General features: G+C 37.8%; 1 protein-coding gene across 1 annotated transcript; it reads left to right on the forward strand.

Moving 5' to 3' along the window:
• The first annotated feature begins 14,657 nt into the window (after positions 1-14,657).
• Positions 14,658-17,369, forward strand: LOC110868071. The gene is made up of 3 exons (XM_022117158.2): positions 14,658-15,163; positions 16,157-16,517; positions 17,045-17,369. The coding sequence occupies exons 1-3, from the start codon at positions 14,753-14,755 to the stop codon at positions 17,245-17,247; spliced, it is 975 nt and encodes a 324-aa protein (XP_021972850.1). The 5' UTR covers positions 14,658-14,752; the 3' UTR covers positions 17,248-17,369.

Raw genomic sequence — 17,369 nt, forward strand, 5'->3', positions numbered from 1 at the left:
TCCCTGGTATGTAGCAATAAGGAAAAAGAGATCACCAATGGGTTGCAAAGCCACTGGTATGTGTGAAAATGTGCAGGAAGACTGAAACCTAGCAAATTTGTTACCGGGCTTCGGCTGTAAGACACAGTCACCTCTATGGGCCGTCCCGGCCTCATGGGTGTGGGCTCTCTACACCCAAATAGATCTATCACTCATGTCCCTCGGTCCTAACAACGAGGATTGATGGCCTTAAGTGTTGTACCCACCCTTCACATGATCTAGTAGTAAAAACCCTCCCTAAGCTAACCATACCATGTAAATAAATGTATGTAATAATTGTGGCATGTATTTCACCCCCGAAGTATAAAACTGAAAACAGTAAAGAGAAAAGGGGGACATGAACTCACGGAAGTGCGTCTCCTGTATCGTAACGTCAATCTCAACCTTGATCAGCTACCCGGCGACCTACAACGTACTAATGTCTATTAGACGAACGGGTCGTGCCTTGGCTTAGGGTTTAATGTTTTGAGTTGCGTTACTTTGACATTATCCCAAGTTTGTGACTACTTGTTAAAATAATAATAATTATTTTAACTTAAATTTTGTTTTTAGGAAAATAGTTAGGCAACTATTTCGTATCCACACTTCTCAAGTATTTTATATGTGTATTTCCTTCCCAAGGATGGGGGTATTTATACATGTACATTTGTAATTCCGAAAAAATATATTTTAAGTCCCACATAGAAAAATATATTTAATTTATTTGTCTAAAAATAACATATTCCCAAAATATATGTATTTTTTCCAAAAATAATATATTTTACTTTATTAATTTCCAAAATAATATTTCACCAAAAATGTATGAAATAATTAGTGGTTTATAGTGTTAAGTAATATATAGTGTGCTAGGGTGTTCGGGGACCCTAACTAGCTCAGAAAAATAAAAACAATGTGTTTAACAATATTTTTGTGTTCCGGGTAATGTCCGGTTGTTCGGTTGGGTGTTGTTCCGTTAAAGTGCTTAATTAATCCGTAAGGTGTCTTTTATAATACTTTTAGTGACACTTTTAATTCCTAACACTTTGGAAAGTATCTAGGACCATTTTGTCAAGTTTTTGCACATTACTAGCATAATTAAATGCTGAATTTTGTTATTAAGTGCAGAGTTCTGCATTTAGAGTGTGTTTTAGGCACTTCCCGGCACTATAACTCTCACCTAGTGACGCAGTTTTATGGTCCTCGCTTCCCTACACTCCCTACTAGTGTAGTACCCTGTCTCTGGCTCATACTGGCCTCAAAAACATTGTCTGTCTAAGTGTTGGCATTGTCAGCATGTTTTCTGGATTATCCATTCACTGTGCTAGCTGTGCTTTGTGCATCAAGTTTGTCACTAAAGTTTGTGTGAAATAAATGGAATGACAGTATGAAATGTGATGCATATGTATGTATGTAACAGAAATCAGAAAGCAGTTTAATCACAGTTGTAATCAAGCACAGTCATTAAGCACAAATTAAATATAAATTAAGTGTACGGATACCTATAATTGTGAGGGTTGTCACACGCGCGGCCCGGGACAAGTCCGTGTAGCCGGCGCAAGTTCAAGGAAGCTAGGTCTTTTGTCAAAGGAACTGAGTGTTAGAAATGGTTCTGTTTTGGTCCTGACCTCGCGCGCTACTGGGAGTACACCCTTATAGTTGGCACAAGGTCGAGGAAGTCAAGGCTTCGGTTTACTTTGGGTATGGTCTCGCGCATGACATGATAGTAACTCATTTTCCATCTTCTTTTTGAGAAAGTCACAAATTTTAACTTCTTCTTTTCTTCTTTTCTTCTTTTCTTCTTTTTAAACCATAAAAATTTCTTCTCTCAAGTGCATATCCAATCACTACAAAAATGACTTATTAATTTTTAAGTAGTCAATAAGTTTGACTTAGGGGTGTGCAGAATTCGTTTCGAATTCGAAAAATTCGAAATTCGTTTAAATTCGATTCGATTATCAAGAATTCGTTTCGATTATAAGAATTCGAATTCGAATTCGATTTAATTCGAGTCAAGTAAACCGAATACGAATCGAACACGAATTTATATTTTCAAATTCGATTCGATTCGAATTTCGAATAAAAATTATACATTTTTATTTATTATTTTTATATATAATATATATATAACTTTTATTAGGCTATACTATAAATTATTTTCAAAAATTTTTCCAAGTATTAAAATTACCCATTACCAAACCCATTACATGACCCATAACTAAAACCTAACTAACAAATCTATCAATAGATTTCTAAGCGTAAAAATATTAACTTGTAATGTGGAGTGGTTATTCCCGACTTCTCATTTTGAATTTTAGTCTTGTGGTACTTTATTTGGAACTTTTTAATGTGATATCGTGCTTTATGGCTGCCTTAAAATTTATGTTTTATTTTGAAAGTTTTTTACATGTTTTAAAGAATCTGAATTAAATCGAATTCGATTCGAATTCAAATTTTTAATCGAATACGAATTGGGTTTTTTTTATTCGAATCGAATTTAGAAGGTTTTAATCGAATTCGAATCGAATACGTATTCAAGGAAAAATAAAAATTATTCGAACAATTCGATTCGAATAATTCGAAAATTCGATATTCTGTTTGATGAACACCCCTAGTTTAATTTAACTTATTAACTTTTAAAAAGTCAATAAGTTAAAAGAAACTCAAAATAAGCTATCCCAAACACCCACCTAACAAAACATAATTGGAGATGAAAAGATTGCGGATAGAAAATTACGATTATCTTTTAAAGAAAAACATGCAAGTGATACTATTATTTTCTGTATTCCAAAAGGCTTAGGCCCAACTATATTATAACAAATTCTTAGGGTTAGGTTAACATAAGTCTTCGTTATATATATACACGCTGACTCCCAATGATTGTAACCTTGTCATCATTCGATACAAACCAGTTCCTCGTACACGGTCTTTTATTAAAATATGGCGACCGCTCAGCTTCCCGGTCCGACGTTCGTTTATTCTCGGTCACCATCTTCAACAAAAACTTCGGTTAACTTTCGCACTTGTTCGCTTAGATTGTCGTCTTCAAAGTCTGGTTCATTGGCCGTTAAATGCAGTAGTAATGGTGGCAATGGTACTACAAATACGAATAAGAGTAGTGGATTGAAGGACTTACTGTCTTGTTTGGTGCATGAATCTCCAAACAAAGATGGTCGTAGGGATTTACTTGATTTGTTGCGCAAAGCTGCACAACGAGTTGTGCAACCAGAAGCTGAAACCAAGAAGATGAAACAAGTTATCAGTCAGCTTGTGACGAGAGATACGGAGGTTTGTTTTATATATAGGAATATTAGATTTTAATAATCTAGAGTTATAGGTAGACAATAATCTTTACCCACAATATTGACAACAAGATTTATAACTCACTTTCACCATGAAGGGCAATCTTACTCAGTGGCGGATCCAGCCTCGTTTTGGAAAAAAAAAATGAAAAAATTTAGTGTAAACCTTGTATTATATGGGAAAAAAATAGTGAAAATTATTAAGAATCTAGCAACAGGAACCCTGAAAAAAAATTCCTGGTACCTCAAGGAATAAAGTCTCTAACTTTCATATATGTGATAAAGATATTTTTCACTAGGGCAAAGTTATTTTTTCGCTAGACGAGGATTGCTCTTGGTCACGAAAGCAAAAGTTAGAAGTGTCATTAGTAATAGGATGAGTATTATTATCGGCTAATGAGTCAGTTTGTTCCTTTTCTTTTATTTAGTTTACCATGTAATTGTAAGGATAGTACCATTTTCATTAAATGATTTTTCGTTACACAGAGAGTTGTGCAACACGAAACTGAAATCAAGAAGATGAAACAAGAGCTCAATCAGTATAAAACCAGAGCTGAGGAGGTTTATTTCTCATTTATTTACCATATAATTATAATATAAGGATTTTCTCTCATCAATAAATGCATTATGGTTACACAGAGAATTGCGGAGCAAGAAACCGAAATTGAGAAGATGAAACAAGCACTCCTTCACCATAAAACCAGGGTTGCCGAGGTTTGTTTCCTATTTATGCTTGTTAGTGTTCAAATATGTACATAATTTTGTATTTTGTAATAACTAATAAAAAGTGTAAACATATAAACTTTATAAGAAAATTATTGTGTTGATCATCTTATAAATGTTGCTTAGAATTAAGATTTCTTGATAATAGTTCAGTTATGGAAGTTTTGTTAGTTTGGGTCGTTAGTGATACTCTTTGTGTTTATATGTTTATGTGTTTCTTAATTTATTTTCTTGTAACATAAATAGACAAACTTACTTTTTAGTGCACGAAACATATATTTATATCTTTGTTCATTTATTCTACAACCTTAATTTTGGTTCCTTATATGGACCCTAGTATTTATTCCAGGGTTAATTCTAATGGACATCAACGCATAATTTGTATATTTCAGATTGAGGAATGCGAGAAACGAGTATCAGAAGCAATTACACTGGTTTCAGAAGCAGAACTCTCTCTTCAAGATATAATGCAGGCCTTTCGAACTTGGGATCGCAGTGGTTGAGTTTATATTTCGTCGTTGAAGCTTTTAACGTTTCCTTTTCGGTTTGGATTCTGAATTGAAATTGCTTAGTTGCTTGGGATCTTAATTATTTTCTGTTAAAACATCATATTTGATTGACTGGTATTCTTTTATTTATTTGTGAAGTTATGCGTATTTGTTAGTTGATTATATGTTTGATTTGACTATCAAGTTGGAGTTTATTAAACATAATGGGAGAGACGGCTGCCACTCTAAAGCATGGTGATGTGTGTAACACGGTCCTATTTTGTTTCAGTTAAAGTATTATGGGAAAACCATGATTATAGGCAAGTTGATTAAGAAATTAGCGAAATAAGCATTAAATTTATGGGCTTGTAAAATAAGCAATCCAAAACAACCAATAAGAGAAAGGACAGACAAACAAGTTGGCACCTTCATAGCCTACACTCTAAGGGTGTTTGGGGCACTTAGTGGGGAGGCGTGCGGTGAGCCAAGTCCCTGAGCGGGAACACCGCCGCTGTCAATTCGGGGAAGGTAATCGGGGAGTGGGAGCGGGGGGTATTCACCGATGAGGGGAATCAATTTTAAACGGCTATATAGCCGTTATATGTTTAAAAAAAAAAATTCCTAACCCCTATAAATACTACCACTTCAATCTTTTTATTTTTCAAACCCAAAACAACTCTCACCCATTCAACTCATCTAATTTTTTTAACCAATCTTTAAAAAAAAATGGATTCCAAGTTCCCGTTTTTTCTCCCCTGCCCGACTTTCCCGATGATGAAGATTCATCGTCAAGTGATGGTAGTTTAATTTTATTCCAAAATCTCATCCAACAAGCGGAGCTACTAGACACGGCATCGTCTAGTAAAAAAAATTGTCCGTCGAGATCGTGTGGGAGGCAACGAAACACTCATGGCCGATTATTTTGTCGATAATCTAAAATTTAATGCCTATATTTTTGGTCAGAAGTTTCGTATGTCCAAGTCTTTGTTTCTAAAAATTGTTAGTGACGTGGAAGCGAATAACGAGTGGTTTCAAGAGGGCTTGGACGGGAGAACGAAGAAAAGTTTCACGGCGTTGCAAAAGGTACTTCTGCGATTAAACAACTTGCAACCGGTAACCCACCAGACGAAAACGACGAGTATTTAAATATGGCTGAAAGGACCTCTCGTGGGTGCGTTGATTATTTCTGCGAGACGGTCTGTAGAATGTATGCCGGTGAATTCTTACGTAGACCAACGAGCCACGAAGTTGCGCTATTGTATCAGGCTCATGAGGAGAGACATCACCTACCTGGTATGTTGGGTAGTCTGGATTGTACACACTTCGTCTGGAGAATGTGCCCCACAGAATTGCGTGGACAATATATGAGAGGCGATCATCAATACCCCACAATTATGTTAGAGGCGGTGGCGTCTCAAGATTTGTGGGTTTGGCATGCTTTTTGTGGCCTGGCGGGTTCACAAAACGACATCAACGTGCTCCAACAATCTCCGTTATTTCTTACTCAACGAAACGGAACGGCGCCAAATTGTCCATTTCAGGTGAACGACCACTTATACAAACGCGGGTATTATCTTACTGATGGGATCTACCCTAGCTGGTCCGTGTTTGTGAAGTCTTTTCCATATCCTCACATCCCGAATGACAAAAAAGTTCAAGAGGCAACACGAGGCTGCAAGAAAAGATGTGGAACGGGCGTTTGGTGTGTTAAAGGCGAAGTGGGGAATACTAAATCGTCCAATGCGTTCCAAAACGGTGAAAAAGATAAGGTCCATCGTGTATACGTGCATTATTTTACATAACATGATTATAAAAGACGACGGAAGGGCAATAGCACCGGTACACATTCAAGATCCTCCAGTCGAACCCGTCTTCGATTATATAGCTTTTAGCGAGCTCATTGACGAAGAAACGCATTGGAGACTAAAACACGATCTCGTTGAGCATCTCGGACGTTTAGATCTACCTCACCTTGAAGTGAATTCCGACGACGAGTAGTTTGTTTTTTATTTTTCTAGTTTGAATGTAATTTTTATTTTTAATTTAATGAAATGTCTTTTATTTAATTTTTATTAATATTTGTTTAATTTATAAACATGCATAATTACAACAAATAAAAAAAAAAAACACAAGTCCCCTAAGAGAGAAGTGTCGCCATCAAATTGAGGGTGTGAGGAGAGTTAAGGGGGGAGTTGACGTGGCGCGTGCTAATTGGTTTTTTTTGTAAGAGATGTCACTCCCCTAAGAGAGGAGTGCCCCTCTCACCCTAATAAGTGGGATCTCCACAGCCCACACTCCGATTAAGCTGACACCTCCATAGCTCACACTTTGATAAGTCAGCATCTCCATAGCCCCACACTCGGATTAAGCTGACACTTTGATAAGTTGAGACTAATTTTATGCATATCCATTTCATAAATGAAAATCCCACATATATATAGGGTTACAAAGAAACTCACGACTAGAGTTATGGAGATCATGGGGAAGATGAAACCCCACTTTCTTCCTTAATTAAAGGAAACTAAAAACAAGAAAAATATAAAATATTAAAAATAGGAACGATAATAAATGTTAATAAGAAATAGTCAAGAGGCATTCATGCTTCTTCCGATATGAACTTGAGTAGAGGCGTAGAGCACACATCATCTCCATACACACTTAGATTAAACTGGCACCTCCATACCCCATACTCCTATAATCCAACACCTCCATAGCCCACACTCTAATGATATGCGGACACCACCATAACCCAGGTATTTAAGAGTCAGTGCTTATGATAACTTACTGGGTCAACTTGACTATTTTCATGATTTTTCCAAGTTCTTTTTTTCTGTGCGTACCACGTCTATTATATTGTAACACTAGTCTTTTGGTTCTTGCTTTAGTAAAAAAGGACATCGTTCACTTACAATTGATCTGTGGTCTAAGACTATGTGACATTAGCAAACTGTTTATTTTTGGTTCTTGCTTTACTAATAGTGCTTATATATACATTTTGGTTTTATCTGATGTGTTATATACATTTTTATCAACGTTTGTTTTCGGTTTCTCTCTTTTATGTGGAAAAAATACTTTGTTTTTAATCAATACTTGTTTTCTGTTGTTTTCTTTTCGTGTCTTAGAAATTAGATTGTTAGATTCTAGAATAGTATCTACTGTTAGAGATATATAAACTTAATTATATTAGTGTTTATTATGCAACTTATATCATCGATATGTATTATTACTTATAAACTTGGAGATAAGCGGGTTAGAGATTCAAAACCGTTTATGGCAGTTATTCCCGCCATAAACAACCGCCAAATCTCACATATAAATATGTAATCTCCGGCACTAATGACCGGTATCAAGACAGTTTCATACTTAACCGAAATTGTCCACCAAACCATTGTTCCTATTCTTGTTAATCATCTGCACGTTATCAAGAACAAGTATGTCTATGAATCCAAAACAAAACAATGCTTCCGCTGATGTAAAATCGGATATCCTTCATAGTGGTATCAGAGCCATGTCTGATAAATGTGCAGAAATCAAACCCAATTCAACCACTTTACCATGCCAACACTGCACTGACGAACAGAATGAAAAAGGCCGACGAATCCCTCGCATATTGTCATTCTCCAGGCCATCAAATTTACAATTGCAAAGTCAAAGAAAACGATGAAGTGACGCAATTGTTGAAGCAGGCTATAAACTCTGGAACGAGAAGACAAGAAAAAGATGTACACTGTCAAAACGAAATGATTGTTACAGGCACTGAAGGCGGATTATGGTCAGATATCTGGTACGTAAATCCAACATTTGATCATCATTTTAGTGGTAATCTGAATTTATTCAAGAGAGTGAAACATGTGATGGGTGTGGAAACAAGAACTGGGATGAATAACTTCATGTTCATAAGAGGGGTAGGAAATGTAGAAATAAAAACAGGGAATGACACGATGAGAATACATAGTGTATTCTATTCACCAGATCTTGAACGTAATGTTCTAAGTCTTGATCAATTAACCCTTCAAGGGTTCACGGTTAAGAGATCCGGTGATATGTGCAAGATCTACCCCATGTTTTCATCCCCGGTTGCAAATACTGTAAGTGAAGTTAGTGGGTTGTCAAAGGAAGAAGAATTAGGATTATATGAGAAACGAAAGTTACAGTCTCTGTGTTCCGTAGACGATGAATTCAAAGAAAACTACTTGAATTCATATTTTGAAACATTAAATGTTTCAAATGAAAACGAGAATGACTGGACTCGCATGATCATTAGAGCACTCGAATTTCATGAATTTACCGATTGTAAAACGCTGCTCGACATGATTGATGATCGGGATTTCATATTCAAATACAAATATGATCTCGAATCGAAGTTTGAAGAAATGGTGGGTTGGTTCTTGAAAGAAAAGATGGGCATAACATCAAGATCAATTCCTCCTCTGTTAACTGATGGGAGAAAGATAAATCTGCTTAGGTTGTATGTGATGGTTGAGAGGGATGGTGGCTACCGAAGCGTTATCGTTGATAATTTATGGCCAGCAATAGCGAAAATTTAGGCTTTGAATATCAAGATGGTGACTTTATTAGAGTCATATACGCCATGTATTTGGATGTCTTGATTTACTATTACAAGTTTAAATCTACTGAAGAGAAAGTGCAGATCAAAGAGAAGATGGAAGAAGGTGAAACCTCAAAGGCAGGCAACGATAAAGGAAGAAGTAAGAGTGCAGATCCAACACCGGAGGATGCTGCTTCGGAGCACTATGCTCTCTATGCCGGAAACAGCTGGGAAGGTTCATGGAATCTGCATAAGAAGCATCGCCGTTTTAATTTCAACGAAGCAAGGAAAGCCGTGGATGAAGCTAACCGGAGCGTTCTAGCATATGCCTCCAAATATAATCAAGTTTAGGGGGTTGTGTTAGAGATATATAAACTTAATTATATCAGTGTTTATTATGCAACTTATATCATCGATATGTATTATTACTTATAAACTTGGAGATAAGCGGGTTAGAGATTCAAAACCGTTTATGGCAGTTATTCCCGCCATAAACAACCGCCAAATCTCACATATAAATATGTAATCTCCGGCACTAATGACCGGTATCAAGACAGTTTCATACTTAACCGAAATTGTCCACTAAACCATTGTTCCTATTCTTGTTAACCATCTGCACGTTATCAAGAACAAGTATGTCTATGAATCCAAAACAAAACAATGCTTCCCCTGATGTAAAATCGGATATCCTTCATCTACCACATACGTCTAGTGTTTACAAATAATTCATTAACCCTAGCTGGATGCGACTTTATATAGCAGGAACATTTACACTCTAGCCCTCCTTTTCGGCTTAGTACGCAACAGCCTCAAGTTAATCATATGTGCACAACATCCCCTCATGTTTATTCATGTATTCTACAGTTAACCAACAAACACTAGACCCAACTATATACAAGGAAATAAGAAGCAAATTGAATTGAATCATAAAATAAAATACTTAGCTTAGCTTCTTTTATCAGATTTCCTAGATTATTAATACAAGACCAATGTCATGTGTTAATTTCAGATAGTTTCCATTTGTTCATTTATGGTCTGCTTTAGAAGGTAATGGTCGTGTAGGGTGATATTGATGTACATGATCCACATTTTCGGTTGATATTGATGTATGTGATCCACATTTTCTTTCATAACACCAGATAATGTAATTGTATTTTAAATTAATGATTATATTCTTTTATTTCCACTGCAATTGTACTTTGAGGCATACCAATATGCCACTTGAACCCGACGGGGGTGGAGGGCTCACAACAAGTGTAGTAAGAAGGGATATAAACTTTAAGAAGGATTCGTTTTATTTTAGTTGTTTTTTTTTGTTTCAAATTTAGATGATTAAAGTTTTTCTCAGATTTATTGGGTTTTCTCCTGATATATAGGCATTATTGCCTAGCGGAGATCGATATGATCAGGTGGTTCCGCTCCAGTGGTCCGTCAGTGATCCAAATTTACCATTAAAAAAAAAGAGATTTGATAAGGTAACAAAAAAGGTAGCATATTTGCATAGATTCTTCTTTACTAATAATTTTAAGATAACTTCCCCGTATGACAATCGGCCAATTACAAATTTAGAGTATGGGAGCTTTGATTTGAACAAGGTAGCTTCTGACTTGAGGGATGAGGTTCTGTAGTCGGTTCTAGTAGTGTTGAGGGTGAGTCATCAAGGGCAGAGGCGAATGCTACTGTTCAGGTGGCGGGATCGGTAGGCATTTTTTTTGGAAGAATTTCAGGGTTAACTAGATGAACTTATTCAAGGAGAAGGGGTTATTATCGAAAATGAATATTCTGAGCATTAATGTCAAGGGCGTGGGGGTGGTAGAGAAGAGGGCTTGGTTCACGACCTTAAGAGGGACGTTGTTATGTGTTGTTAATAGTTACGTTCCATAGGACATCCTTGCCAGGCGTGATCTTTGGGAGGAACTTAAAGTTTTATCAACCACTTACATGGGGCATTGGATATTCATTGAGGTTATTAATGAGGCGAGGTATCCGGAAGACCGTCTCAATTCTTCTTTTAACCCACTAGCGGATCAACGTTTCAATGATTTCATTTCTGATTTGGGTCTTATAGAATGCTTGATGAATGGTCAGAAGTTTACATTTAGTATTGGGTTTAGTAATAAACTAAGCAAAATTGATAGGGCTTTGGTGTGCCCTAATGTTTGGAACACTTGGCCGAAAGCTACGTTTTTATCACAATCTGATTGCCTTAATTATGGATCCTTCTAATTTTGGCTCAATTACGCTCAAGTTTTACAACTCTTAGCTTTTGAAACCGGAATTATCCAGATTAACTGAAGAAGCTAATGCTAGTTTTCACTTTGACAGCCCACCGGACATCGTACACGCTGAAAAATTGAAGTGTGTTAAAAACGCTATTAAGTGTTGGAATAGGGCGTCCAGATCAAGTGTGGGCTCGGAGTTATCAAATCGCCGGGCTAAGGCTTTGGAGTTTGATCACAGATTGGATTTGGGGATTGTTTCGGATGTCGAAGCTTGCATTGATGTGGAGAATAGACTGAAGTTGGCGGAGATGGAACATAATTTGTGTCTTGATTTACATAAAAAATCTTGGATCAAATGGGCATCCGACGGGGATGAGAACACAGCGTATTTTCATAGAATAATCAATAGTAGAATTTGTAGTTCCTGGTTGAATGGTTTAGTGGTGAATAGGGTATGGATTTGAGAGCCAAAAAGGGTAAAGAATGAAGTTTTTAAATTCTTTGCCCAAAAATACCAGGAGTCAAACAACCTCCTTTTGTTTGCCATGGCATTAAAAAAACTCTCGGATTCTAATTGTGATATGCTTTGTGCTCCTTTTCTTTCTTTGGAGATTAAAGTGGCGGTTTGGGAGTGTGACGGAAACAAAGCCCCCGGTCCCGATGGTTTTAATTTTCGTTTTATCCGCCCTGTTTAGCATTTATTGGAAAGAAATTTTGTGGAAGTGTCAGAGTATTTTCATTCCAATAGAGTCATTAATAGAGGTTGTGGGTCCGGTTTCATTGTTGATTCCTAACGTCCTTGATCCTAATTCTTTGAATGACTTTAGACCTATTAGCCGTTGGTTGTATTTCTAAAGTCATCTCAAAGGTTCTAGCAAACTGGCTTAAGGCGGTGATTGACAAGCTTATTTTTAAAATTCAGTCGGACTTCATTGGTAAAAAAATATTCTTGATGGACCGATGATGGTTAATGAGGTTATGACGTGGGCCTAGAAAAATAGGAGGAAAATGCTTAGATTTGAGAAGGCTTACGACAAAATAAATTGGGGATTTATTGATTCGATGTTAGAGCAAATGGGTTTTCCTTCTAGATGGAGGAGGTGGGTCCAAGGTATTCTTCATTCGACTAGATCATTGATTCTAGTTAATGGGTCACCAACTTTTGAATTCAAATGTTACCAGGGTGTTCGTCAAGGTGATCCATTATCTCCGTTTATGTTTGTAATTGCTATGGAGGCCTTTACATGTTTTATAATAAGTCTATTTTCTATGGGCTTGGGTAGATGACTTTGGAAGTCGATGAAGTAGCAACTATTCTAAATTGTGTTCGTTAGATTTTATCATAAACACTAAATATGTAGTTATGTTTACTTTTTTTTTTCTCTAGACATTCTGGTATAAACATTTCTGAAAAGAAAAATGTTTTCTAAATAAAGGTTTTTATTTTTTGTATTGTAAGCTATACGAGTGACAATACCTGTACGGTAGCGATTCTGATCGAACAACATCGGTACTTGTATCGGTATTACCATATTTTTTTAATCTTTTTTATCAATGTTATATCTTTTTTGACACATGACAACTTTATTTTTTAGGGTTTCTTTTTTGGTTACTATAGTGAGTGGTCGAAAACAAATGCATATCATACATCACATGTTCAAATCCATTTATTGTCTAGTGACATATTAAGGGTGAGATAAAGCTTAGGGACCATCAGGTCCTGGGTTCAATTCTCACATGAGGGGTTTTTCCCAGATTTACTCCTGAATTGTTGTATAGACATTATTGACTAGTAGAAATTGGTATGATAGAATGGTTCTATTGATGACACGATAATACTCCAATAATTTGTCAATAATCCAAATTCCAAATTTACCATTAAAAAAAAAGGGTTAATGGATTTAAACACCCCCAACTATTGTCATTTGGCCGTTGGCACTCTCAACTTTGACTTTGGTTCACACCACTCCCAACTTAACACATTATTTGTCATGGCACCCCCTCGTTAAATAAACACTAACCTGGTTAGGAAAATTAGCCTACGTGTCATTTTAATCTGATGTGGCATGTATGACGTGGCCACGTTTTGATGAAGTGGCTTGTTTCAGATTAGGTGTCATGCTGATGTGGCCCCTATCTCTCCACATCTCTCCCCCACCTCCCTCTCTCCACCAACTTCTACCAAAAAACCATCACCGCCCACCACCGAACCCCCTGCCACCATTAACCACCATCATCATTTACCCCAGCCGTGATTTACCTTCACCATTTACCACCACCCACCAACGCCCTACCTGCCACCATCCTCCCACCACCGCCCCACCTGCAAGTCTACAACAAGTTGCAACAACCCACCACCCACCATTGCATTTGAAAAACCCTATCTCAAACAACACGCACACCATACATTACCTGCCATCACTTTATATTTCCTAATTATAAACTCATACACACAGACAAGACACAAATTTGAGTTTCTTGGAGAACCTTATCAAGATCTACAACAATCATAACCTACAACTATTTGCATAATCTGCACAATCTCACAATCAGCCAAAACACTCAAAACAAGCACCCCTCTCTCATGTCTGGTAGTCGGCGACCGGAGCCGATTACCGGCCGGCTGCCATCCTCCGACCGCACCCCTCTCTTGTATCTGGTAGTCGGCGACTTAGCGTCTCGGAACTTCGGCAGAATTAAAGAAAGAAAGACGAGGCAGATACATACCTGACGGCGGTGACGTAGTGGGGAGGATGGTTGTTTAAAGACGACCGCCAATTGATGTGTGACCGAAGCCGGCAACAGTGGTGACTGGCGAGAGACGGAGGTTGGCTGGAGAAGGGGGTGCGCGACAAAGTGGGTGACCGGCGACGATGACGTGTGGAGGGCCGGCAGTTGTGGAGGTTGAGGGCGGAGAAGTAGGGTTGTGGTGTCAATGTTCGGAACCGGCGATGATGACGGCTGAAGACGAAGACCGACGTCGATGGGGGTGGGGTTCGGAGTGCGAGGCGGTCGGAGATGGAGGTTGATTCAGAGTGTGAAAAGGTGGATGACTGGTGGTCGATGGCCTGTGGGTGTCGATGAGGGAATTGTGGGGATGAATTGTTAGGGTGTTGTGCTTAAAGATGATGAATCAGTTTAAATGACACGTAGGACATGCCACATCAGCTTAAATTGACACGTAGGCTAATTTTACTAACCAGGTTAGTGATTATTTAACGAGGGGGTGCCATGAAAAACAATGTGCCAAGCTGGGAGTAGTGTGAGCCAAAGTCGAAGTTGAGAGTGCCAGCGGCCAAATGGCAATAGTTGGGGGTGTTTAAATCCATTAACCCAAAAAAAAAGTTCAAATCCATTTTGTATCCAAACCTATGTAACTTGTCCCGAAAAACATGTTGGGGTACATGAGTTCTTGAATCTTGAAGCACTTATCTTTCAACCCATCGAAGAACCATGACAACCACACCCAATCCCACACTCATTTACTCTCCAAACCCCTCAATTCATCTCACCAAAATCCACTTTCACATATCTCCCAGACCCTTCAAATCATCATCTTCATCATCAAGGTCTACTTCATATTCAATCAAATGCAGCAACCCCATTAATGACAACAATGGCAGTGCAAGCTCCGAGCCCAGAAACGATGGTGGGGGGTTGAAGAATCTGCTGTCTGGAATAGTGGATGAGCGGGTGGATGAGTTGTTAAACAAAGAGGAAAACAGGGCTTTGTTAGATGGGTTGGATAAAGCTACACAGAGAGTTGAAATGGCCAAGAGGGAACTCGCAAAGATTGAAGAACAACAGACTGAGAATAATAAGATGAAAGAGTATATTAATCAGCTTGAAATTAGAGCTGCTGAGGTTTGTTTCTTTTTATGCAGCTTGTAGTTACAAATTACAAATTACAAGCAAATGGCATGTAAACGGGCAACAAGTCGTGCCGCAACCCCCTTTTGAATTGCAAAACCGATCCTACTAAAGACGAATCAACTCTTAGGGGTCGAGAAATTACTATTCACGATCTGGAACCAAAACGATTTAGTTAGGGGGTCATCATAAACTTATATTCTATACTGGTTCAAATTAGGGGGTCCATCTCTAAGTTTGTTCTTCAAAAACTCAAAATTTACAAATAAAAATTCAAAAAGTTCCGGTAACCGGAGGGTCAACGGACCCTCTTGATCCCCCTCTGGTTCCGCCCCTGCGATCTGTTTAGGAATTCCACGGCCTCCGGGCTACGGATATTTGTTTTTTGCTTGATTGATGAGAGACCTAAAACAGTAATTCAGTACCAAATTTATATTTGATCTTGACTTTAATCTTCAAAATTAATAGTTTTTAACCCAGTTGTGATCTCATAGATTTTACTGATTTCACGACAAAATCAGAAGATTTCTCTAGGAAAATTTGATGAATTTATGGTATGCTAAATCTTGGAAAGAGTTGAAAGATGAATTTCTAGATGATAATAAAATGAAGGTAACTACTTGGATTATCGATCGTATCATGTCACTATTTGTATGATCGGAACTTTAAACGTAATATCCAAACTTCTACAGTATAAGATATTCATTATTATACGCAGTGGCGAAGCTTCAGATTTCCGACTGGGGGGTTGAAAACGTACACACCCAAAAATTTCTATAATACCCGGGGGGAAGGTATATACCCAAAAAATTTATTTCTAATTTCTAAATGGGGTCCAAGCTAAGATGTTTCCCGATTTGTGATTCTTTTTCCGTTAAATATATGGTTTACATAGTACGTACTAGGTCAGGATACTCATGATGAATTGATTAACAACCCAAGATGAAATAATATGTCACTAATAGCTATGTATTTTTTGTATGTTAGATTGAGGAATGCCAGAAGGACATATTAGAAGCAAGAGCACTAGTCGACGAAGCCGAACGATCTCTTGAACCTGAAGATAAAAAGTCAGCGATGACAGAAACCGAAAGAGAAGCAATGAACAAAAACAAAGAGAGATTTGAATCAGTAAAAGCTGCTTCTATCTCCGCCATCGTCGGCACTCTGGCTGGCTTACCTATTTCCTTAGCTCAGGCAGCCAATACTTCCCAGTTAATACTCCCTTCAGCAATTACACTCGTCAGCTGTGCCTTGTTTGGTGTCACCTTCCGCTATGCTGTTCGCCGTGATTTGGATAATTTTCAGCTCAAAACCGGAACTTCTGGTGCTTTTGCGTTTGTCAAAGGTATATATAGATTCTTCTTCTGATTATCTTATAATTTATGGGTCAAATAATCAGCTAAAACAAAAGTGATTATCTTATTTTTTTTAAATGTCTATTTTTATCGCATTTTGAGCAATAAGAACTTTCAAAAACACTGAAACAACTGACGGTGGTAGCGCTAGAGTCCCTCTAGCAGAGGGTTCAAATCCAGCTTGCACTAATTTTCTGCCTTTCACCCACTTTAAAGGTCACCTGCCTAGCGCACATGGGCGGAGCTTTATTGGGGCCGGGGGGTGACCCGGCCTCATTGATTTTTCGCTCGTAGTGTTAATTTTACTGAAAATTTTCGGAAAAAAAATTGTAGTGTAATATTGGATTTTTAAGAGTCCGGCCCCCTCTGAGTTTTTCGTTCAAGCTCCGCCAGTGCTAGCGCAAGCTGCGTTTTACCCCGATCCCATTGGTTAGCAGGGTGTTTGTGGGGTCCGGTGAGTTTCCCTGTAACAGGTCTTAGGGTTACCAAAACACTGATGATCCTTATTAAAACGTAGGCCTTGCTACTTTGGGAGGGGGGCCACCTATGGAGTTGGAAATTGGTAGTATATCGTCTCATGCTTTCACGGGTGCAGTTTATATATCAGAGAATCTTTTAATCTTTCTGTTTGCTGCTGTTGGTTTGGATTTCTGCATTAAACTCGGGATCTTAAGTCCATTTCCGATTGAAACAGATGTTACGACCAGTAAAACGAACTGAAGCGTTAACTGTACTACATTTTGTGTTATAGGTTAATATTTGTATATACAGACAGTTATTATGAAAATGAAACCATTCATTTGGTTCTTGTTATAAAGAAAAACAGCATTCTTTATACAGTT

The sequence above is a fragment of the Helianthus annuus genome, chromosome 7, assembly GCF_002127325.2.
Source record: "Helianthus annuus cultivar XRQ/B chromosome 7, HanXRQr2.0-SUNRISE, whole genome shotgun sequence".
In the NCBI taxonomy this organism is placed as follows: domain Eukaryota; kingdom Viridiplantae; phylum Streptophyta; class Magnoliopsida; order Asterales; family Asteraceae; genus Helianthus; species Helianthus annuus.